This window comes from Geotrypetes seraphini, chromosome 2, assembly GCF_902459505.1.
Source record: "Geotrypetes seraphini chromosome 2, aGeoSer1.1, whole genome shotgun sequence".
Lineage (NCBI taxonomy): Eukaryota > Metazoa > Chordata > Amphibia > Gymnophiona > Dermophiidae > Geotrypetes > Geotrypetes seraphini.
The window spans coordinates 421,930,706-421,955,513 of NC_047085.1; the positions used below are offsets into that span (position 1 = coordinate 421,930,706).

The 24,808-nt window shown below is 41.1% G+C and overlaps 1 protein-coding gene across 1 annotated transcript in view; it reads left to right on the plus strand.

The window, feature by feature from the left end:
* LRRD1 (leucine rich repeats and death domain containing 1) overlaps positions 1-24,370 on the plus strand; it is a 68,800-nt gene extending 44,430 nt beyond the window's left edge. The window contains exons 4-6 of the mRNA XM_033931156.1: positions 4,519-4,680; positions 12,900-13,017; positions 23,832-24,370. Coding sequence (XP_033787047.1) covers positions 4,519-4,680; positions 12,900-13,017; positions 23,832-24,015 — 464 coding nt within the window. The 3' untranslated portion in view covers positions 24,016-24,370. The remainder of the gene's footprint in view (positions 1-4,518; positions 4,681-12,899; positions 13,018-23,831) is intronic.
* Positions 24,371-24,808: the final 438 nt, after the last annotated feature.

Genomic DNA, 24,808 nt, shown 5'->3' on the forward strand with positions numbered 1-24,808 from the left:
TGGCGTTATTACTTGTCTTTTCCACCGTGGTGGCAGTGTTAGCTGCCAAAGTGATATATTCTAGTTTGGAGGCCCAGCATCGGAACAGGAGCTGATGTTTTCTGGTTTCTGAGGACTGACAAATACTAGAATGAATTGATATCAATATAGAGAATCCCATAAGTTAGGACCCTCAAGCCAATGCCTATGACTCAAGTGCCAGATGGACTTGGATATTTTTCCCTCTTCGAGGTAACTAATGTGTAAATGTGAAAACTAATGGAGGTTACTCTTACCATCCATTCTCATGATCTGATATCACTCTCTTCTCCTTCCTGAACTCTGGCAATATCTCTCTCTCCCTTTCATACCTTCCATCCTTCAGTAGTCTAGCATCTCATTCTCCTTCCCTCCCCCTGCTTTCCTCTTCCAGTGATTTGTCATCTCTCTCCTTACCTTTCCCAATGATCTGGTATCTCTCTCTCCTTCTCACAGTCTGGCATCTATCCCTCCTTCCCTTCCCCCCCTATTGCGGTCTGGCATCTTTCTCTCCTCCTTCCCTTCTATCTCTCTTTCCTTCCTCTGATCCTGTGATTTGCTATCTATCTTCTTTCCTCTCAATCTGGCATATCTCTCTCGCCTACTTCCATCCCTCCTCTGCATCTCTCTTTCCTTCCCTTCACTTCCCCCTCCTGTGATCTGGCATTACTGTCCTCCCCTTTCCTTCATTTCTTTCTTCCCACAGAGGTCTGGCATCTTCTTAACTTTTCCCTCCCCATTGCCATGGTCCAGCATCTCTGTAGTACTCTCCCTCTCCCCAGCAAGATCGGGCACATTTTTACCCCAATTTTTTTTTTTTTAACACTGCACTCTTCAGGCCACAGGTAGCATGAGTGAAATAAACACACTGCCTTTGGTGGCCCAGGAAGCTTTCCCTTTGCTACAGTTTCCTACTGCGGGACTAAGAAGCTGTAGCAAAGGGAAGGCTTCTGGGGCCACCGAAGGCAGCATGTTTACTTCACTGCCTGTGGCCCAAAGAGTGCAGTGCTAGAAAAAAAAGGGTAAAAAAAATGCCAGATTCTGCTGGGGGAAATTGAAATTTTGGACAGGCTCCGTGGGCTGTCTGAGAGGGCTGCCATTGGCTCGCAAGCCTTGCAATGAAGACCATGGCTGTAGAGGGTTATGTCAAGGCTCACAATATCAGAGCTATGGCAGCATCAGTAGCCCACCTGAGGTTAATCTCTATTGAAGAGATATGCAAGACTGAAATGTAGGCTTCAGTCCACACATTCACATTTCACTACTATTTTGAGCAAGACACCCGATATGATAATCGGTATAGTCAAATAGTCCTGCAAAATTTGTTTGAAATCTAGAATCCAACTCCACCCCCTTCAGCCCATTTTTTTCCTGTTCTAGGTTGTTCCTCCACTACAGTGTATATGTGTTTTCAGGTTTTTAAAAAAAATTATTATTTATTTATTTAATTATTCGTTATATCGCAATAACAAATTCATGAATGAGCACAAAAAATTACAAATTCCATATAAAGAACAACAAAACATTTTAGGAAATAGTTCAACCATGTCCTAGTCCACATTATCACTGGTAGCCAGTATTTTAAAATAAAACATCAAATCTTTCTGTCTACTTATCTAGGGTCAGGCAACTGGCATTTTATATATCTATACAACATCCTCCAAAAGTAAAGTCAGTATTTGAAATTAAGCTTTCAACAATGGTTTCTCCTTAATAAATTCTTCTAACTGGACTGGATCATAAAACACATATTAATCACTACCATACGAGATAAGGCAGCATGGAAATTTCAAAAAGAAAGTAGCTCCCACTGCTAAAACTTTAGGCTTTAGCTGAAGGAACTGTTTTCTTTTAAACTGAGTCTGTCTAGATACATCCGGAAACATTATCATCCGTTGACCGCAAAACATCTCTTGTTTTTTCAAAAAATATAATTTTAAATTTTAATCTTAATCTTAATTTTAAATTTTAATCTTGTTTTTCGAGCTCTGTCTTAAAGGTCACGAGAAGAGTTGCTCGCTTATCTATTATATCTTTAGATGATTCCAAGAACTGTGACACATTCAAACTATCAGGTGACACTATTTTATCCATTTCACCTTCATCTGCCCTTTCCTTAGAGTCTCTTGAGATGTAATAGAGATTATCAACCTCAAAGGTCTCCACTTTAGTATAATGTAATATATCTTTCAAATACATTCTCAAGAGTTCCATCGGGGACAGATAATGAGTGATTGAAAAATTTAACAGGCAAAGATTTTTACCCCTGATAGATTTCTCCATTTTTTTCTAATTTAGCATGTATCATCATACTATCCTTTATATTAGAAACAGCACTAGCTTGTAAAGTAGCTACTGCCTGATCTAATTTTCCCAATTTCACAGCTGTTTCTCCAATTTTAATATCTTGCTCTTTAATTTTAACTGTTGCATCTGATGAAAATTGACATAAATTCATAACAGTCTTTTGTAATGATGACTCTATTCTATTAATGCTAAGCCAAACATCATTTAGAGTGATCACTTTATCCCTGGGGAGAACGTCCAAGCCTTGCCCAGTAATCATCTGCACTGGGGTTAGTTCTTTAGCCTGCCCCAAGGATTGTCCAGAAACCTCCAGTCCAGATAGCAAAGATGATTGAGGGGAAGAAGAAATCAATCCCTCTTTAAAAAGGGAGGGAGATTCTTCTAACCGTAGGGAATATAATGGTTGAGGAGGTGGTGTTGGTTCCCCTGAGGATAGAGAGACAGCTTGAGTATTAGGAGTTACCTGTTCCTCAGCATGTGGCAGAGTGGGAGTCATAAGATGACGATCCATCGGGCCCGTTGTTCCAGCAGATAATATTGCTTTTGCCTTCCTCTTGCCCATATTGAGGAGTCGATAGCCCTACTCCCTACTCCTCTTGGGCTCCGAAGGGGCTCAAAAGGGGCAAGCCCCTTTAGCCACGCCCCTTCAGCTCGCGACCCGGGGCTCACGACTGCGGGCCGCGGCTGCTCTGATGTCTAAGGCTCCCCGAAGGACCCTCTCAGCAGGCTGGGTCGGGCAGCTGCGGGACTGCCTGTCCCGATGTGAAGAGGTGCTAAACAGCACTGGCTACAGGCTCCCTCACGGCTGCTCCGTTGTTCGAAAAATAAGAGAACGAGAGGGCATTCGGAAAAGTTGAAAGGGGACAGATTCAGGACAAATGCTAGGAAGTTCTTCTTTACCCAACGTGTGGTGGACACCTGGAATGCGCTTCCAGAGGACGTTATAGGGCAGAGTACGGTACTGGGGTTCAAGAAAGGATTGGACAAATTCCTACTGGAAATGGGGATAGAGGGGTATAGATAGAAGATTACTGCACAGGTCCTGGACCTGTTGGGCCGCCGCGTGAGCGGACTGCTGGGCACGATGGACCTCGGGTCTGACCCAGCAGAGGCATTTCTTATGTTCTTAAGTTCTTATGTTTAAGGCTCCCCGAAGGACCCTCTCAGCAGGCTGGGTCGGGCAGCTGCGGGACTGCCTGTCCCGATGTGAAGAGGTGCTAAACAGCACTGGCTACAGCTTGTTTTCAGGTTGACTGAACTTTGAACTCACCGTTGTGAGTTCCTGTTGTCCTAATGTTCTTGTTTTCAGTGAGCACGGTAGCTGGGGATTCCCACATGTGAGATTAATATGGTCTACTTGTTCTCAGAGAAAGCAAAGGTACTTGAAGCATGTGTTCTACAAGCATAACAGGCCAATTATTATCACATACCCTTGTATCTCCCCTTGGAGTCGAATTCTTTAGCTTTTATATTATACTGCTGGTACTACATTTGTGAATCTGGAAGATGGTGCTGTGTATGCCTGGTAGCGCTATAGAGATAAGTACCAGTAATAGTACTAGTAGAAGATACCCGCTGCCTTGAGTTCTTAAAGCTATACAACGCTTTTTCAAGTGTCTGCACCAGAGCTCCATGGTTGATGTCACTTACATGTGAGAATAATTGGCCTGCTATCCTCAGAAAATACCCGCTACAAGTAAATACTTTTGCTATTTCTCAGAAAGAAAGAATGAAAAACACCCCAGAATTAAAACACACTGTTCATTACTTGGAGTCAAGGGTTCTGAACTCAGTCCTTGGGAAAGCCTCAGCCAGTATAGTTTTCATGATAGCTATTATGACTACACATGAGATAAATTCACATGCAATTCTTTCCAAATATCCATTAAAAATCTGTCTGAGATAAACTATTTTGTTTTGGAAGATGTTTATCTTTTTTTCAGTATCAACATTGGTTTAGGAGTCAAACTCAGAAATAGCAATTTTATGCATCAAAAAAACAGCAAGAGTTCAGGACTCCAAACTCTAAAGGTTCCACATCCTGCAGACTACCTTTATATATGCCTGTCAAAGCTCCATTCAGGCTATGGTTCTCTGTTGGGGTATGGTACTGCTTTTGTAGAGCATAAAATCGTAAAACAACTACATAAACAGAATAATGTTAACTTTTTTCTTTTTAATTACTTTTTCTAGAAAATCGGTTAACATCCTTGCCTAGTGACATCCATCATCTTCAGACTCTAAGGAAATTAAATCTTGAAGAAAATCCTTTGCTAATACCTCCTTGGGAATTCTGTGAAGGAAAGCAACTATTTCCCATTGGATGCTACATGCAGAGGGCTGATAAAAGATATGGTAGGTTATAAGTGTTGTGCTGTATGAAAGATTTCCTGTATAGGAGATACAACTAATGCCATTTGGGGCCCTTATACCAAGCAGCACTTGAAAGTGGCGTACAGTAACTTCAACACATGTCTTTCCCATGCACTAAGACCACTTCTAGCATTGCCGGTAAAAGGCAGCTTTTTCTATTTTTTTCAATAATAGCAATGCACAAATTTCTCCATTAGCATGTGATCAATAGTGCATGAGCCCTTAGCGCCACTTATTTTATAGGTGATGAGGGCTCGTGAGCTAATCCTCCGCTAATCAGTTAGTGTACAGCAGTGCTCATGTGCTAAGTGATTATCATAGCTGTGCCCACTCTCTGCCCTCCAAACATGCCTACAGCAAATAAGTACTGCATGCTGATTGCAAAACTATCACGGGGGGCACACTCATTTTATCCTGGTAGAGAATGACATGGAGACAAATTTTCTCAATCCCCATGAGATCTCTCTCTCCCTGTCCCATCCCCACAAGTTCTGTCCCTGCCCCATTCCTGCAAGTTCTGTCCTTATCTACACAAGCCTCAAACACTTTAAAATCATAAGTGTTCGAGACTTGTGCGGTTAAGGCAGAGCTTGCAGAAATGGGACAGAGACAGAATTCGTGTGGATTTTTTATTTATTTAATTTTCTATATCATTCTCCCACGTGAGCTCAGAACAGTTTTACATGAATTTATTCAGGTACGCAAGCATTTTTCCATGTCTGTCCCGGCAGGCTCACAATCTATCTATTGTACCTAGGGCAAAGGGGGGATTAAGTGACTTACCCAGGGTCACAAGGAGCAGCATGGGTTTGAACCCACAACCTCAGGGTGCTGAAGCTGTAGCTTTTAACCACTGCGCCACACTCCCCCATGGGGATGGAGACAAATTTGTCCCCGTGTCGTCATCTACTCTGCAGTAAGCATGCATTAGTGCTTACTGCAGGTTAGTAAAAAGGCCCCTTTATTATCTAATCTTTTCAAAGATGTGTTAAAAATAGATAGTATTTTATACTACAATAGAATCTCAGTTATCCTGCACCCATGGAGATTGGTGGATGCTGGATAACTGTTTGTCAAATTGTGTTGGAACACAGCTCTTATCCACCCCCCCCCACTCTCCTGCCCTGAATAACGTGACCATTTATTTTTTTAATCAAAATGGGACATCTATTAATTGTCAGTCCTGCCCCCAATCCCGCCCTAGCCCCACCCCAATCACGCCCTAGCCCTGCCCCAAATCCCGCCCCCAATTTCTTCCATCCATTTTTCATGTACACATAATAGCTTATTAATTCATAATGGTAACAATAAAACCACAAAGCACACTACGCAAAGAAAATGTTAATTATCATTTATATTTGGAGGGTTTCAAAGATGTCAAGGCAGATGACTTTAAAATATGCAGTGTCATCTTAGTAACTATAGAAAAATAGACAAATATAGTGCAAAATATAGACAGCAGATATAAATTCTCAAAACTGACTCATTTTGATCACAAAATTGAAAATAAAATCATTTTTCCTACCTTTGCTATCTGGTGATTTCATGAGTCTCTGATTGCCTTTCCTTCTGACTGTGCATTCTTTCTTTCATTTCTTTCTTTCTGCACTCAGGCCCATAATTGTCCCTTTCTATTCCCTCCCTCCTTCCTTCTTATGTCCTTAATGCCCCCAGTGTTTCCTTCCTATGTTCTTAGTCCCGCTTCCCATGTCCTTAGTGCCCCCAATGCCGCCTTCCTATGTCCTTAGTGCCCCTTCCTATATCCTTAGTGCCTCCTTCCTATATCCTTAGTGCCCCCAGTGCCTCTTTCCCATGTCCTTAGTGTCCCCAGTGCCTCCTTCATATGTCCTAGTGTCCCTTCCTATACCCTTAGTGCCCTCAGTGCCTCCTTTCTATGTCCCCCTCACTGCCTTCCAGCCTTTGTCCCACCCCTTCCCCAAAGCCAGCCACCTGCCTGCCTATCTCCCTCCCTCCCTGCCGTGCCAAAGCTAGCCTCCCTCCTTCCCTCCCTCCAGCACCCAATTCAACCGTTTTCCCCCGTCTCCGCTGTTTGCCAACCTCTCTTCTTAGTCCTTACCTCCCTCCAGTGCCGATTCAACCTCTCCCCTCCCCCAGTCTGCAGACGCTGCTGCTTGCCGCCGAGAAGCCTTCTTCCCGATGTCAATTCTGACATCAGAGAGGAAGTTCCAGTCCAGCCAGGCAGCGATTGACTGGCCTGGAACTTCCTCTCCGAATTGACATCGGAAAGAAGGCTTCTGGGCGGCAAGCAGCAGCTGCGGATCGGGGGGAGGGGTTGAATTGGCACTGGAGGGAGGTAAGGAGAGAGGCTGGCAAGCAGCGCCGGCGGACCCGGGGGGGGGTGAATCGGGCGCTGGAGGGAAAGTGATCGCCTGTCCCATTGCCCCTGCGCACAGCTTCGGGACACTGTCCCTGTAAACAGGACATTTCGGCGCCCTGAAACTGTGCGGGGACAACAGGACAGGAGATCCAAAAACGGGATGGTCCCTTTCAAAACGGGACGTATGATCACTTTAGCCCTGAAGCACCAGCACCAGCACGGCAGCGTTCCTGAGCTGCAAAGCCCTCCTCCCTCCCTCAAGCTCCAAAGTGGCAGAAGCAGGTAGCGGTCCTGAGCCACGAACTTCCTCGCTCCCTTCCTTTCTTACCCAAAGCACAGAAAGTCAGCAGGAGGCAGCCTCAAAACAGGTTGTTCGCAGCCAGCCCCAGCAGGGCCTTACTCTGATGTGCTGACCAGCTGCGCTTAGAGAAAACGGAACTTTTCCTGAAAAAAATTGGAAAAAGTTCCGTTTTCTCTATAATGGAGGGATCTAACCCCCCAAGCCACCCCAACAGCAGCGCAAACACTGTGGAGGGGGGCTTCCCCACCCACACACACACCCCTGTTGGAGCTCTTTAAAAATAAGTTTTTCGGCGGTGCGCTTCTTTCTTGCGCTGGATTGTCAGCGCCCTGGTGTCTTGCGCGCCACTGACTATGAACCGCCCAGGAGTAGATGGTTCAGTGTGGAGTATCCTTGAAGGATACTTTTGAAACAAGATATTTAGGAAGTCCCAATAGAGAGGTTTCAATAATGATGAAAGAAAGCCAGGAGTGTTTAAGAGGAAGACAGAGTAAAGGACTCAAATTATCCCTGTCATCTTCTCAGCAGCCTGTAGATAAAAGACAAAAAACACAATTTGAAGGTCTGTATATAAATACTAGAAGCCTAAAAAATAAAATAGGAGAGTTAGAGTTTATAGCACTGAATGATGAGGTAGATATAAAAGACATCTCAGAGACCTGGTGGAAGGAGGACAATCAGTGGAACACTGTAACAAATTATATTATATTATTAAAATATATCACAAGGATAGAGTAGATCAAATTGGAGAGGTGTTGCGGTATATGTTAGAGGGAATTGAATGAAACAAACATTCTAGTGTGACAGACACTTCATTCCTAAACATGTGGATAGTCAATCCCTTCTCTTGGGAATTCTTGTAGGGAGCTTCATTAGCATTCTTTTGCTTCGCCTCCCATCTTTCTGAGCTGTCCTCCAATTCCTCAGTTGTCTTTCTATAAGAGAGATGTTAGGATTTTTTTCATTTAAATTCGGTCTTTTTTGCCATTTGTGAGGCTTTTTGGTGCTCTAGAGGATCTCTCTTTTGGGACAGCTGTGGCTGTGAGAGAACACAGATTCTGAGGTCAAAGCCCTGCTTCCAAGGAGCGGACTGGTTTGCAGTGCACCCATTTGGACAGCCTGCACTTGGGAGTAAGATTCACCCCAGTTTCATCAGCAGTGGGCTTGAGCATAGGCTGAGCAGATCCATGGCTGTTTTCTTTCCCCCTCTCCTCCTGTGCAGTATGTTTCAGTGGAGGTTGAGGTCTCTGGCTGGTTTGTTGGGTCTGAGAGGCAGTCAGAAGACACAAGTAGTCCTCAAGATTTCAGAGACCTAGGCTAGGAACAGGGTCTCCCACCTCCAAAAACCCCTTTACTGAATTTTTGGTATTTCATTTATGCCTCCACAGGCTGTTTTAGGCTCTAAAATCACTATTGCTGTGGCCATCTTAGATTTTCCATTTTGATTTTTAAAGCCTCTATCTGCCTCAAAACCCCTCTTTTTGATTAAAAAGGGCACAGATGGACTCCTCAGGTGGATATCCTTTAGATTTATGCTAGATTTGCAGCATAATATAACATAACAGTTTATTTATATACTGCAGGACCGTGAAGCTCTATGCGGTTTACAATGATTAAAAATGCTACAAATTAAGTAGAACTAACAAAGTTAGAGATTGGTGATTAACAGTTCTAGAGATCAGTTGTTGTGGGAGATTTTGCAGTTCAGCTATCAAAGTACTTCCAGAACAAATATCCCCATAGTTATTAGTATGCATAAGTAATTGTTCCAGGTCTTTTTCCCATAATGCAGCTTGAAAAGAGAAAAGATGTTGATGTTTTTAAAATTTACATACTCTGATCAGTGGTGATTCAAACTTCAGGTGTGAGCTTCTCTTATGTCTATTGGTTGAGAAAGAGAAAAGGTCAATTATATATTTGGATGCTAGACCGAATAGTAACTTGAAGCAAAAACAGCCAAATTTGAACTTGGCACGTGCTTCCATCGGCAACCAATGCAGGAGTCGGTAGGAAAGGGTTATGTGATCAGATTTCTTCAACCCAAAAATCAGCCTGACTGCTGCATTTTGCACCAGTTGTAATCTCTGCATATTCTTCTGGGAACTTGCCAGATGGGCGATATTACAGTAATCAAGATGGCTCAGTATAAGGGACCGAAGCTTCCAGAGAGTAAAAAAAACCTTTCTGACCAAGGAGTCCACTTGGTCTTTCATGGTTAGGCCCTGTTCCAGTATTACCCCCAAAACCTTCATTATAGGTTGAATAGGGTAACTGAGTTTATTGATGCTTAGTGATGCTTTAGTGTCAAGTTGGTGTGGTGAGGCTACAAAGAATTTTGTTTTTTCTGAGTTAAGCTTCAATCTAAATTCAGTTGTCCATTGTTCCATCAAGTTTAGTACTTCTGTTGCATTAGGGGTAGCTTCAGAGAGAGAAGTAGCGAATGGGATAATAATCGTAAAGTCATCTGCGTAACTAAATAATTTTATCCCCTGCTGGGTCAATTGCACACCTAGTGATGATATGTAAACATTGAAAAGCAATGCCAGTCCAAGGGGAGGTCATTGTTCTACATGTGCCATAACACTTGAAAGGGGGAAGGGCGAGAGCTTTGGGCTTCACCCCTTCTCATGCCACTGGGGGGATTGGAATCCATATGGAATGTTTACTGGGCAAGAAATTTAGGCTGGAGCTGGAAAATAGAGAATTTGTGTCCCCGGCAAAGTGCAGCCATGTGTCAGTGAACAAACCCTAGCAGGCACTGTGGGAGGTCATTCCAGGTCCCTTTGGGTAATGCTTTGCTCCTCAATTCATACATAAGATGTATGAAGTTTTTTGAAGCTATAGAAGCTGGCCTGGCTCTTCTCGGCGAGAGTGGCATCTGGGCTACTTCCCATGAAAGATGTGGTTCCTTAGTCAAAGCCATGTTCAAGTGTCGGGAATCCAGGCAGCACAGAATTCAGACAAAGATGGTTCAGAGTCCATGCCTCTGATGTCTCATTGAAGTTTCAGCATCTCAGTTTTGTGGGCTAGACCATGATCAGGTGGCAGTCCTGGACCTTGGAGAAGACCTAACCATGCACAGCCTATTCAAGCCATTTTAGTCGCTCTTCTCTGGACCCTTTCGAGTAGTACCGTGTCTTTCTTCATTGTACAGCGACCAGTGCTGGATGCAGTACTCCAGGTGAGGGCGCACCATGGCCCAGTACAGTGGCATGACAACCCTCTCCGACCTGTTCGTGATCCCCTTCTTTATCATTCCTAGCATTCTATTCGCCCTTTTTGCCGTCGCCGCACATTGCGCAGACGGCTTCATCAACTTGTCGATCAGAACTCCCAAGTCTCTTTCCTGGGAGGTCTCTCCAAGTACCGCTCCGGACATCCTGTATTCGTGCATGAAATTTTTGTTACCGACATTCATCACTTTATACTTATCCACGTTGAACCTTATGTGCCATGTCGATGCCCTTTCCTCGTGCCTGATTATGTCATGTTGCAGATCTTTGCAATCCCCCTGTGTCTTCACTACTCTGAATAACTTCATATCGTCTGCAAATTTAATCACCTCACTCGTCGTACCTATGTCCAGATCATTTATAAGATGTTGAAGAGCAGGGGTCCAAGCATCGAGCCCTACGGTACCCCACTAGTGACATTCTTTCAGTCCGAGTATTGTTCATTTACCCCCACTCTCTGTTTCCTGTGCTCCAGCCAGTTTTTAATCCACGTGAGTATTTCACCCTTGATTCCATGGCTTGCAGTTTTCCGAAATAGTCGTTCATGTGGAACCTTGTCAAACGCCTTCTGAAAATCCAGATATACGTTGACCAGGTCGCCTTTGTCTATCTGCCTGTTTACTCCCTCAAAGAAGTGCAGCAAGTTCGTCAAACAAGATCTGCCTTTGCTGAAACCATGCTGGCTGGTCCTCATCAGCCCGTGTCCATCAAGGTGATCAATGATGCGGTCCTTTATCAGCGCCTCTATCATCTTTCCCGGTACCGAGGTCAGACTTACCGGTCTGTAGTTTCCCGGGTCTCCCCTCTTTTTTGAAGATCAGCGTAACATTCGCCACCTTCCAGTCCTCCGGAATGTCACTCAAGATAGTCCCAAATATGCTTGATTGGGTTAAGATCTGAGTAATCTGGAGGCCAGAGAAGTAGCTGGAAGTGTTGGTCGTGTTCTACAAACCACTTCTGAACAATTCTGATGGTATGACATATCACTTTGTCCTGTTGAAAGATCCAATCGGCCATAGGGAAGACCATCAACATGTATGGGTATACTTGATCGGCAAGAATGGAGAGATACCCATATCAGCTGAGAGTGCCTTCCAGAGGAATTAAGGGACCCAGACCATACTGCTGCTGCCACCAGCTTATGTATATTCAACAGTGGTTGATGGGTATTTGTTGTCAGAGGTTTCATGCCTGACACACCAAATTCCATCCATTTGATGGAGCTCAAAACATGATTCGTTGGAGAAGGCAACCCTCTGCCAGTCAGTGCAAGTCCAATGTTTGTATTCCTGTGCAAATAGCAGCCATTATTTTCTCTGTTGAGCTGAGACAGTTACCCGCTGATATCCAGATAAGCTTTGTGAACTATTTTGTGACTTTTTCAAATAACTCTCTCACATTTTGAGCATTTTTGAATACTTTTGAAATTACATCATTGTGGGGCTTTATGAGAGGCCTGCATTGCTCTTTCACTCCCCTCGTAGTGCTATCTGCTGAGTGTTTATTTATTTATTACATTTATTGATTTCATTGGCGTTATTTATTATTATAAGAGACGGAATGATGTATGGGTTAGGACTTATTTAGGTTTATTAACCTGGTGCTGGTCACCTATAAGTTTCCTGCCTAGAGCCACAAGTGTTATAAGTGTATAAGTAAATTTCACTATTTCAACTTTGGCCCATACTGAAGTGTCTCATTATGTAAAACTAGATAATTGCAATGTTGGCTCTTTGAGTTATGAAGGGTTCTGCCAATTATTTTTTTCCTTTGTTATAACACTTTAACTACAGTAGTCTATGAACAGTTCACATACTCCGCCGTTTCCGAAATGCTGTCACCCTTGGCCCTGTAGCCAATGATCATGTCTTTTTCAATGTCTGATAAATCGTGCTTTTTTCCCCATGACAGCTACGGTTGCTATATTGGCATCAGCTGCCAACTTGCTGATAGCTCACCTTATATACACAAGAAAGATCACAATAATGGAACTCAGAATCACAGTTCACCTTTTCTGTCTCTCTTGTGCTTCTACTATGCGAAGGCAGGATCTCCTGTTTTGATGTGATCCCACATTATATACCCACAAAGTCTGCGCACGACATGTGCATTCATTCATTGGCTGTGTATCCCTGACGTCAGAGGTAAACAGTGGTCATAATATTTCTCAATCATGTATTTTATGACCAAAAAAGAAAAGATGAGAAATAAAGTTTAAATTATAAGCAGTATAGCCACATAACATACAAGATGATATCTTTTTAGAAGAATGACATTACTGCTTTAGTTTCTAGTATATTTCCTGACAGTTGATTTGTGCTTACTCTAGAAAAACTTATGCAGAAGATCTTCCAGATAATTTCTCTTGGTATCATAAAAAAATTTTTTGAGGATTTCTGTAAGAAACTGCAACTTGAGAATACAGACATCAAATCTCTACAGGACAGGTTAGTAATCACTGTAGACATTTGCTTGCCAGGTGCTTTTTTTTTTCTTTTTAACATCTTAGTGTACATAGTTATAATTATTGTAGAAATTCAAAGTGATGAACACATCCATGAAATTACAGTTGGTAGTCCTGTGGCTTTCAGTGGTCTATCTGAGTTCTTACATGTCTAGTACGAGAGGCTGCTGAAAAGTTCTCAGCCAAGCCAACCAAGTTGGGGCAGTCTCCATCGAGGGCTATACACTTAGTCCAGCGATATTACACTTTTTTTGTTCCATATTTTTCCAATGGAACAAAAAAAGTAGAAATTCTATATAAGACGCCAGTCTCAACAGCCTCCTAAGAAGCGGCTGAGAATTGCAGTCTGGTGTAATATTTAGAATCACATCTGTCCTAATGGTTATAAAATCGCGCCTGATCCCTTGCCATCAGCTGATCGTGGTAAGGAAATCTCCCTGCCGTGATCAGCTGAGTGGCATGGAACCCCCATAAGAGTCGGCCAGCAGGAGAGATGCTCACTCCCTCACACCACCCCCAAACTTCCCGCGATTGTCTGCGGCAGGAGGGATGCCCACTCCCTCTGCTGCCATCCCTGACCCCCCAACAAATACCTTGGCAGGAGAGCAGATATTGGAAGATACAAATATAATTATAGAGCTGAGAGACATTATTTTGGAAGTGACAGAGGAGATGGCTAACTTGGCCAAACAAATGGAGGTGGCGAATACTAGAACTGCTCGGCTTGAGGAAAGAGTGGGCAAAGCCGAAGTAATGCTTCTACAATGTCAACAGGACCATAATACAGTACAAGGTCTGGTAAACCAGATTGAAGATCTGGAGAATAGATCAAGGCGGAATAACTTGAAAGGATAAAAATGCTGTGGCTTTTATTGAAGGTTTGATACCAAAACTTGTACCTTTAAGCCCCAAGTTCCCTCTAGAAATTGAACAGGCCCACAGAATTCCCACGAAATCACATGGAAAAGGATATCCGCATCCTCTAATATTTAGAGTGTTACGTTTTCAGCAGGCAATTGAGATCTTGAGCCTTGCTAAAGTCTCCAGAGAATTATCTTATAAGGAGAAAAAGCTACATATTGTCCCAGACTTTGAAAACATACAGCTGAGAAGCGCAAGCAATTTCTACAACTACGACCAAAGCTAAGGGAACTGGGGGCTAAATATGGCCTCTTATACCCAGCTGTGATGCAGGTTACAATTGATAATAAAATGATGCAGTTTGAAGATCCAACAAGGCTGGTGGAGTTTTTGGAACAAAAAAAAAACCTATGTCTATATATATATCCTGACAAGTTAATATGGCAAATTTGCAATAATGTTGTATTTCATGACTCTTGGTTCGAAAGAGGAAGGAGGAAAGAAAAGGGAAAAAGAAGAAAAAAAAGATGTTTAATATATTATATTGGGATTATTTTACGAAGGAGTTAAGTTTTATTTTAAATAGTATTTGCTGATTTTGGTATTATATCAATTTTGGTTTTATTGCCATAGGGAGAGTTATATAAGTATATCTTCTCTTATTAAAAAGGAATAGAAGGGTGCGATAACGAAGAAAATGAGATATTAAGATATTGATGATTTATTAAGAAATAAGATTCTTTCTTATCTTAATTGAATAATTGATTTTATTAAAATATATAATAAATATGTCCTTTTAAAGATAAAACTTAATAGACTTCTCTTCTAGATATGTTTGAATACATATAAGTTTATAAGTATATGTTTATCATAAATATTGGGGAAATATAATAGATATGATTTTATGAAAATGTGTTATAAAAGGAAATTTTTGCATTAGGACACCTGGGGGTTTTTGTATTGTAAATCTGCATGAGTGATTCCAATCAGGCATTGTGTTTAAAGGTGAGGATGGGGGAGGGGGAAAGGGGTTTTCTTTGTGTGGGATATTGGATGAATATGTGTGATTTAGAGGGGGGAAGGGGTGGGATATATAATGAGGGAGGGGAGTGGATGTGCAATAGGATGTTCAGAAAGTACTGTATAATTAAAACAATACAATATCTTTGAAAATATATTCATTAAATGTCAATGGTTTCAACCACCCTATTAAGAGAAAGAAAATCTTTTCTGAAAAGGCAGGGGGCGGATATATATTTTGTTCAAGAAATTCATTTATCAGCAATAGAATCAAGGAAATTGGAAGGGGATTGGATCAAACAGTGTTTTTATGCCCCTGTTGTAGGGAAAAAAGCTGGAGTTGCTATCTTAGTGCACAGAAAATGTTTGGCCACGTTCAATATGATATCTTGTGATCCCTTGGGAAGATGGGTTCCCTGAGCTCAAGTAAAAATGAGTTCAGGGAAAGATACCTTGTTGCTGTTTAATATATATGCACCTAATTCGAATCGGGTGGATTTTTTTAAGAGATTACAACAGTTGATTTTACCATCATCTACCTCCAATTTAATAATGGCAGGGGACTTTAATGCTATAATAGATCCAATATTGGATAAAAAACCTAGTAAAATATTAAAATCGTTAGGATTGGATATTCTGGTAAAATCTGTAGTTTAAGAGACATTTGGAGGATTCTTCATTTCAATGATCGGGAATTTTCATTTTGCTCCCATGTTCATAAATCATTCTCAAGAATTGATTATGTGTTTGTATCAGATAATTTAGTTCAGCAAGTAAAAAAGGCAACCATAGATCCAATTATCTTATCGGATCATGGGTGTGTGTGGATTGAATGTGATATAAATGGACAAAAAAATAATAGGCCTGTTTGGAGATTTGATAATGCAATGCTGGCAGACTCCAACTTTATAGAGGAATTTCAAATCAAAATGAATGAATTTTTTCAGATCAATGTCTCAAAAGAAATCTCTATAGAAACGTTTTGGGATGCCTTTAAGGCTACCATGAGAGGACATATAATTTCATATTCAGCATATATTAGAAAACAACTTAATAAAGATTTTCTTATCTTAGAACAAAATATTAAAGATTTAGGGCTCCTTGTATCAAGGTGCGCTACGGGGATTAGCGCGTCGGACATTTCATCACACGCTAAACCCCGCGGCAGCCTAAAATCCTAACGCCTTGTCAATGGAGGCGTTAGGTACTAGCACGGCATTCCGTGCATTAAATCGCTACCGCGCCTTTGTAAAAGGACCCCTTAGAGTTAAAGTTGAAATCAAATTGGGAACAAAATACTTTTCAGGCTCTCCTAAAAGCAAAATGTAGATATGAGATTTCTTCCCAGTTGACCAGGAAAGAGTTGGTTTCTCATAAAGCTTTGTATTGTGGAAACTCATATAAAGCGGGAAGATTACTGGCTAATTATCTAAAAAAAAAAAAAAAAGGAAAGTAAACATAGTGGCTATTACAGATGAAAATGGAGTACTTCATGCTCAAAATGAAAATATTTTAAAACAATTTTTGAAATTTTAGAAAAGCTTGTATTCTTCTGAGCATTATTCAACTAAAGAGAAAGAGGGTTTAGAGTTTCTGCAGTTGATTGAGGGGCCTAAAATTCCTGATCATATGAAAAATAGTCTCGAATCACCAATTGCACAAAAAGAAATTCAGACAGCCTTGAAGTCTCTTAGAATTGGATCCACTCCAGGTGGGGATGGATATATGGTAAAGTTTTACAATGCCTTTCAAATTACTTTGTTACCTCATCTATTCAATTTATATCAGGCTCAACTGAATAAAGGTTGTATTACAGGTAGAAACATAAACATAGAAATAGACGGCAGATAAGGGCCACGGCCCATCTAGTCTGCCCACCCCGATGTCCCTCCCCTACCTTTCTCTGTGAATAGATCCCACGTGTCTATCCCATTTGGCCTTAAAATCAGGCACGCTGCTGGCCTCAATAACCTGAAGTGGAAGACTATTCCAGCGATCAACCACCCTTTCAGTGAAAAAGAATTTCCTGGTGTCCCCGTGCAGTTTCCCACCCCTGATTTTCCACGGATGCCCCCTTGTTGCCACGGGATCCTTGAAAAAGAAGATATCTTCTTTCACCTCGATGCGGCCCGTGAGATACTTGAATGTCTCGATCATGTCACCACTCTCTCTGCGTTCCTCGAGTGAGTACAGCTGCAACTTATCCAGCCGTTCCTCGTACGGGAGATTCTTGAGTCCCGAGACCATCCGGGTGGCCATTCTCTGGACCGACTCCAGTCTCAGCACATCCTTACGGTAATGCGGCCTCCAGAATTGCACACAGTATTCCAGGTGGGGCCTCACCATGGATCTATACAATGGCATAATGACTTCAGGCTTACGGCTGACGAAACTCCTGCGTATGCAACCTATGATTTGCCTTGCCTTGGATGAAGCTTGCTCCACTTGATTGGCAGTCTTCATGTTCTCACTGACGATCACCCCTAAGTCTCGTTCTGCTTCAGTTCTTGTTAGGATCTCCCCATTAAGGGTGTAAGTCTTGCATGGATTTTGGCTGCCCAGGTGCATGGCTTTGCATTTTTTGCCATTGAAGCTGAGTTGCCAGGACCTAGACCAGCGCTTCCAGTAGGAGTAGGTCGTGCATCATGTTGTCGGACATTGAATTTATGTCTGTTGTGCTTTTGCCCACTACATTGCTTAGTTTGGCGTCATCGGCGAATAATGTTATTTTACCTTGCAGCCCTTCTGCCAAGTCTCTTATAAAGATGTTGAATAGGATCGGGCCCAGGACCAAGCCCTGCGGCACTCCACTGATTACCTCCGTCATTTCGGAGGGGGTGCCGTTCACCACTATCCTCTGAAGCCTACCTCCAAGCCAGTTCCCAACCCATTTCATCAATGTGTCTCCCAATCCTATAGAACTCATCTTGCTCAGCAACCTGCGGTGTGGTACGCTATCGAATGCTTTACTGAAGTCCAGGTATACGATGTCCAGGGACTCCCCAACATCCAGCTTCCTCGTCACCCAGTCAAAGAAGCTGATCAGGTTGGATTGGCAGGATCTCCCCTTAGTAAATCCATGTTGACGGGGATCCCGTAGATTCTTCTCATTCAGGATCGTATCCAATTGGCGTTTGATTAGAGTTTCCATTAGTTTGCACACTATTGATGTGAGACTCACCAGTCTATAGTTTGCTGTATCCATCTTGGAGCCTTTCTTGTGGAGTGGAATGATGTTAGCCATCTTCCAGTCCAACGGGACGTTACCCATACTAAGGGAGAGATTGAAGAGCGCAGATAGTGGTTCCGCCAAGACATCACACAACTCCCTGAGCACCCTGGGGTGTAGGTTGTCAGGCCCTATTGCCTTGTTAACCTTAAGCTTTGACAGCTCTCAGTAGACACCGCTGGGTGTAAACTCGAAATTACTAAACGGGTCATCTGCGTCAACCCTTGTCTGTAGCTGAGGACTGAGTCCTGGCGCCTCGTGGGTGAAGACTGAGCAGAAGTATTCATTTAACAGTTGGGCTTTTTCCGAGTTCACTTCTACATAGTCTCCGTCTGGTTTCCTAAGATGTACTATCCCGCTTGAGTTCTTATTTCTGTCACTGATATACCTGAAGAAGGATTTATCTCCTTTCTGGATGTTCTTCGCTAGAGACTCCTCCATGCAGAATTTGGCCTCCCTAACTGCTGTTTTGACGGCTTTTGACTTGGCCAGATAGACTTCCCTAAAGTCCTGTTTCCCTGATTGTTTGTAAGAGATGAATGCTTTTTTCTTCTCCTTGATGAAGTCCGAAATCTCTGCAGAGAACCACTGTGGCTTATTGTTCCTTCGCTGTTTACTATGGCAGAATCTTTAACAAAAGTTTTGCCAAAGCCAAATAAAGACCCTACATTGGTTTCAAATTACAGACCTATTTTCTTGATTAATGTTGATGGAAAATTGTTAGCGAAGATATTGGCTTTACGTTTGGCCAAGGCTCTTCCTTATATTATTGATATACACCAAACAGGGTTTGTTGCTCAATGACATTCTTCAAATAATACAAGATTAGCCTTTCATATGTTAAACCTGACAAAGGAAATGGATGATCCGGCTTTCTCTGTATCCTTAGATGTGGAGTAGGCCTTTGATCGAGTGGAATGGACCTTTATGTATCAGGCAATGGATTGGTCTGGTATTGGTTCTAGATTCATACAAATGATTCAAACCTTGTATAGTTCCCCATCTGCCAGATTATATATAAATAATACTTTTTCAGAAAGGTTTTGTCTGGAGAGGAGAGTTAGACAAGGATGTCCATTATCTCCTTTGCTTTTTGATATTGATTTGGAATCTTTACTTTTAGCTATTCAACAAGCGGAGGAGATATGTGGTATTCCTTATGCAGGCCGGGAATATAAGATATCTGCATATGCAGACGATATTTTGATTCATTTGAGAAATCCTGAGTCGACCGTTCCACATTTACTAGATTTGATAGATAGATTTGGAAAATTCTCTGGTTACAAAATAAACTGGAGTAAATCAGAAGTTCTTCCATTAAATGTACATTGTGCAAAAGGTTTATTTGATGAGTTTCCTTTTATCTGGAAGGAAGATGGTATAAAATATTTAGGTATTTGGATAAAAAGTACATTGGAAGAAACGATGAAAGTAAATCAAAAATCCTTACTATCAAAGGTCACTGAAATGTGTGAGCAATAAAACCCTCTACATTTGTCTTGGTGGGGGAAAGTTCAAACGGTCAAGATGATGATTTTGCCTATAGTTTGCTACCAAATAGGTATGTTACCAGTTTATTTTCTAGGGTCCTTTTACAAAAAGCTAAATAGTATTCTGACAAAATTTATTTGGCTTGGCAAAAATGCAAGAATTGCTTTAGTATCATTACAAAAACCAATTGTGGAGGGAGGGGTAAATTTTCCCAATTTTTTTAGGTATCATCAAGCTTATATAATGTGTCAAGGTACGTATTGGATCCTCCCTGAGCTCTTGGAACATCAGCCGGATTGGCTATATCTTGAATGGAAAATCATGTCCCCTATGCGACTATCTCATGTACTAAGTATCAAGCTACCTAGATATGTTAAGGACAACATAATTTTATTGAACATATGGAAAACAATCAAATTTATTGATAAACTTACAGATGTTCCTATAATGAAATCTACTTTGCAGTCCTTATGGTTAAACTCCAAGATTCAAATAGGCGGTGCTGGGATTGCCTGGAAGAATTGGATGCAGGCAAATATTCGGACATTGGACGATGTTATGTCTAATGGAAAATTGCTTGATTTTTCATGGCTGCAACAATCATTTGGAATTTTAAAATCTCAACAATATAGGTGGTTGCAGTTGAAGCAGGCTATTCAGAGTGGATTCCCTGAATGGAAAAGTTAAAAAACTTATTATAGCTTGCAGATCCTTTGCTTCCAGACTGATCTAATAGGACATCAGGTCGCTCAGTGGTACAAATTGATTTCTGGATTTTTAAATAAGAAGCCAAAAAATAGTCTTAGGGATATCTGGAGCATCGAGATAAAACAGTATATTTCTGTGTCTCGTTGGCCACGAATTTGGACTTGGAGGTTGAAATGTACAGCGTCAGCATCTATGAGACAAACATGGTTATTTTTATTGCATATGATTTTTTGGACCCCAGTTTGATTACAAAAAATAGATAATTCTAAATCTAATAGACGCTGGCATTGTCATATTAATATAGGGATTTTGGATCATCTGTTATATTTTTGTCCATTGATATTTGGTTTTTGGAAGTCAATTTGGGGACAAATAAATCTTGTTCTTGAATCATCTTTCCCCTTGTCATATTAGGTGATCATATGTGGTACATTACTTCATGTTAAATCTACTTAAGACAAATTTAAAAATCGCCTTTTCATGATATTGACAGGAATAGGGGTTCAGCTGATTACCCATAATAGGAAAAATCATGATAGGATTAATTTTACTATCTGGTGGGTAACTGTCTGTACCACGTACAAGTATGAAAAGATGATGGCAGAACGTTTTGGGAATAAGTCTTTTAAAGATATATGGAGTCCATTGACTAATTTTATTGTATTATAATTGAGGTCATACTTCTTTCTTTTTTCATTACATTCATTACACATCTAGGGAGGGTGGGGGGGAATATATTTTGAAAAGTTTATTTATTTCATTATAATATTGAAATCATTTCATATATATTATTATTCCAATAATATATTCAGAAGGGGAGGAAATGATTGTCAATGTAAAAATTATGTAGTTAATAATGTGTTTTTGTGCAGTTCTTCTGATATATCAATTGTATTACATTATTGAAGTTCAAAATTCAATAAAGAATTAAAAAAACAAACAAACATGGAAACGTTTAGTGGTTCTTGACCGGTTGCTTGTTGCTGTTTTTGAGGAACATGATAAACTTGTGTTAATGGAGGCATTACCTCCTCTGCAACTTCTAAAACTTCTTGTAAATATCTTTTAAACATATCCCTAGGAGTTACCTAGGGAAATTAACCAATCTTAAATTATTCCTCCTTGAGAAATTCTCCAGTGCCTCTAACTTTCTTCTAAGATTAATATTATCTTTAACTAATGTTTCTTGGATTTGTTTAGAGACTTTCAATTCATGATTTATATTTCCAATGGATTTGGATTCAGTTACTTCATTTCTTAAATCCTTTATATCAATCCACTGAGCTTTTATTTTTTCTTCCACTTGTTGAAACTGTGCATTAATAGTACTTGGCAGATTTGCCACTAGGTCCCAGATTAATTCTAGTGTTACTTCCCGGGGTTTCTGTATTTGAGATAATTGCTATTTAGTATCCATTTGCTCACCAGCCGACACTCTCTCTTGTCGATTCTCTTGGAATAATCTGACCCCAAAAGCTGGGGACTCCTCAGCTTCCACCAGACTCTCCTGTAATTGTGGAGAGTCCGGTTCCTTGCTCCCTACTGCATCTTCCTTGGCCTCCAGAGTAGACTGAGCTCCAGCTTCCTGATACTCCCCTCGCAGGGAGCTAGTAACCTGAGGGCGTGGGGGCGGTGCCCTTGTGTCGGGACTCAGGGTGGTTTCCAACCCCAGGGAGACCGGCTCTGCCTCGCCTCTCCAGTGCGGCTCCAGCGGGGAAGTCACCGACGGCAACCCAATTTCCTGCATCCGCCACATTAACTCTTCTATATTGCCTTGAGGCCACTTATGCATTTCAGGTACTGTTAGCCATTTAGAGACTGTTCAGTTTGGACTGAGTTCCCACAGCGTGTCGCTCAGCTAAGTGAGCCTGCAGCCATCTTGGTTCCTTTCTGCAGTTCTTAATTTATTAATGATTTATTTTGTATATGTTTTATATCAGAGACATCAAAATGGTTTACATTCATAATAAAAATGAATTAATGGAAACCAACAAAGAGACAAAAGGACAACAATGAATTTAAGGAACAAAAAGAAGGAGAATAATATTATAGCACAACAGTGAAATGCCTTATACTATAATAGAATCAGCACTAAAACAGGAAAAAAAGGGAAAAGGATGCTAAGCAGGAGAATGAAAAAGAATTATGAGAAAGCCCAAGTTAAAAGCCAAGTTTTGAGAGCCGTCTTAAACATAAGCTTAGAACAGGTATGGGCAATCACGGTTTTTGAGGGTCACAACTGAATTGGGTTTTTAAAATTTCCACAATGTATATGCATGAGATTGATTTGCATACAATGGAAGCAGTCCATTCAAATTAATCTCATGCATATTCATTGTGGAAATCTTGAAAACCAATTGGGTTGTGGCCCTCAAGGACCATGATTGCTTATCGCTGGTCAGAATGACAATTTTTAAATTCAAAGAAGCACACACTGAAGGAGTGAAGGGTGGTGGATGTTTGGAATAGCCTCCCAGTGGAAGTGGTGAAAACCAGAACTCTCTCTGAATTCAAGAAAACATGGGATCTCTTAGGGGGAGGAGGAGGTCATTTGGCCTTTTCTAATGTCATATTTCTATAGTGGTAGGTTTCCCTGTGAATACTTCCTCATTGGCACTAAAGTACTGCATATGGCGCTAACTGACTAAGTCAGAGAGGTGGGTCTCGAGCAGGGAGGTGGTTAAATGCAGAGATGCCAAGCATAGCCCATCCCAAATCTGGAGACTTACTACAGTTATGTTGGAGATTGAAGGGTTTTCTTGTGGGTCCCAACACTGTCTAAAACTAGTTCTGACAGATGCATATTCCAAAAATTAATAGAACATAAAATTATTTTTCTCTACCTTTGTTGTCTGGTTATATCATTTTTCTTCCTGAGTTTCTCCCAGTCTCTGCTTCCTGCTTTTCTCTTTCTTCTCTTAACTTGGGTTAGCTGCTGCAAGAGGTTGTAGTAGCCATTTTACAATAGCTGCTGCAAAGGGCAGGAGCCAAGAGGGCTTTGCTTCTGCTCCCACTGTCCCCACTGGACTTCCAGAGGGGAAAGGTAGGCCTGAGGGAAGCTTACATGAACCACAGGGTGTGCAGGTTATTTTTGGGATACAGAAGGGGTAGGGATCAAGGGTCAGAAGAACAAAAACCAAAGTTATGCAGGTCCTGCCAATATTCAGCTAGAGTCCACTTACTTTCTTAGGCAGGACATGGCTGAATATCAGCCATGTCTATAAGGTCTGAGACCCAGCCCACCCAAAATTAGCCCCCAATATTCAATGCTAATTTATTTGCTGATGGCAAATGTTTTTTTTTTTTTTTTAATGCTGCATATCAGAGAGAATATACTTACCACTGAGGCCTACAGTTCCACTGCATTATTATAACTAGTTCACCTTTTTGGTGGTAATATGAACATAATAGTCTGAGGTTATGATTTCCTGAAAACAAATACTAAAACAGCTTTTGAAAAACAATTTTTTTTTTTTTTTTTTTTTTAGAACTCTCAACTTTGAAGACAAAGTTCTTGCTGCACTGAACATCTGGAAAAATAAACATCAATTCAAAATGACTCCTATGGCAATGACAGAACAATTAATTAGGGTGTTAATCATGACAGATATGTATGACCTCGCAGCCAAAGTTAGAACATTAAAGATCTTTGCTGAAGCTATTATTCTCTAAACAACATGCTGAATAAAGCTTCTTTGGATGGGGGAATTCAGAATAAAGAAAGTTGTCATATAATGTTCTAATCATGTATCATAATAACTGGCTTATTAGAATAGACACTCTAGTTATCTGTAAGCCATGAAAATTAAATATCAGAAGGGTATATAAAAAAACATGTTGCTTCCTGTCACTATTAACCCGTGTGTCTTTGATTTCCAGTTATACAGTACTATTTTATTTGATACAGTGTAGACCAGTGGTCTCAAACTCGTGGCCCGGGGGCCACATGCGGCCCGCCAGGTACTATTTTGAGGCCCTCAGTATGTTTATTATAATCACAAAAATAAAATAAAACAGTTTCTTGATCATTTGTCTTTTTAGCTATAAATTACAATATTATTATTAAGACTTAGCCAAAAGGAAAGATTTATAAACTATAAAGAGTTTTACCTAATGCAAAATTGTCATTTCTTTAATAAGACATTAACTATGTTTTGTGAGGCCCTCTAAGTACCTACAAATCCAAAATGTGGCCCTGCAAATGGCTTAACATTGAGACCACTGTTGTAGACATATATTTGTCATCACCAATATCTTACAGAATGTGGTATCTTTAGTATAGTTTCTTCTGACCTGTACATGCATATACTGCATATGGGATGCACTAACGTGTCCTGTGGCAATTTTCCAATCTGCAAATGCAAACTGCACATAATTTTACATTTTTTTAAAATAGAGGTAATGTGTCTGGGGGTGGAGAGTGGGCGTTTTTATGCTGTATCACTGCATCTGCATTACTGCATGT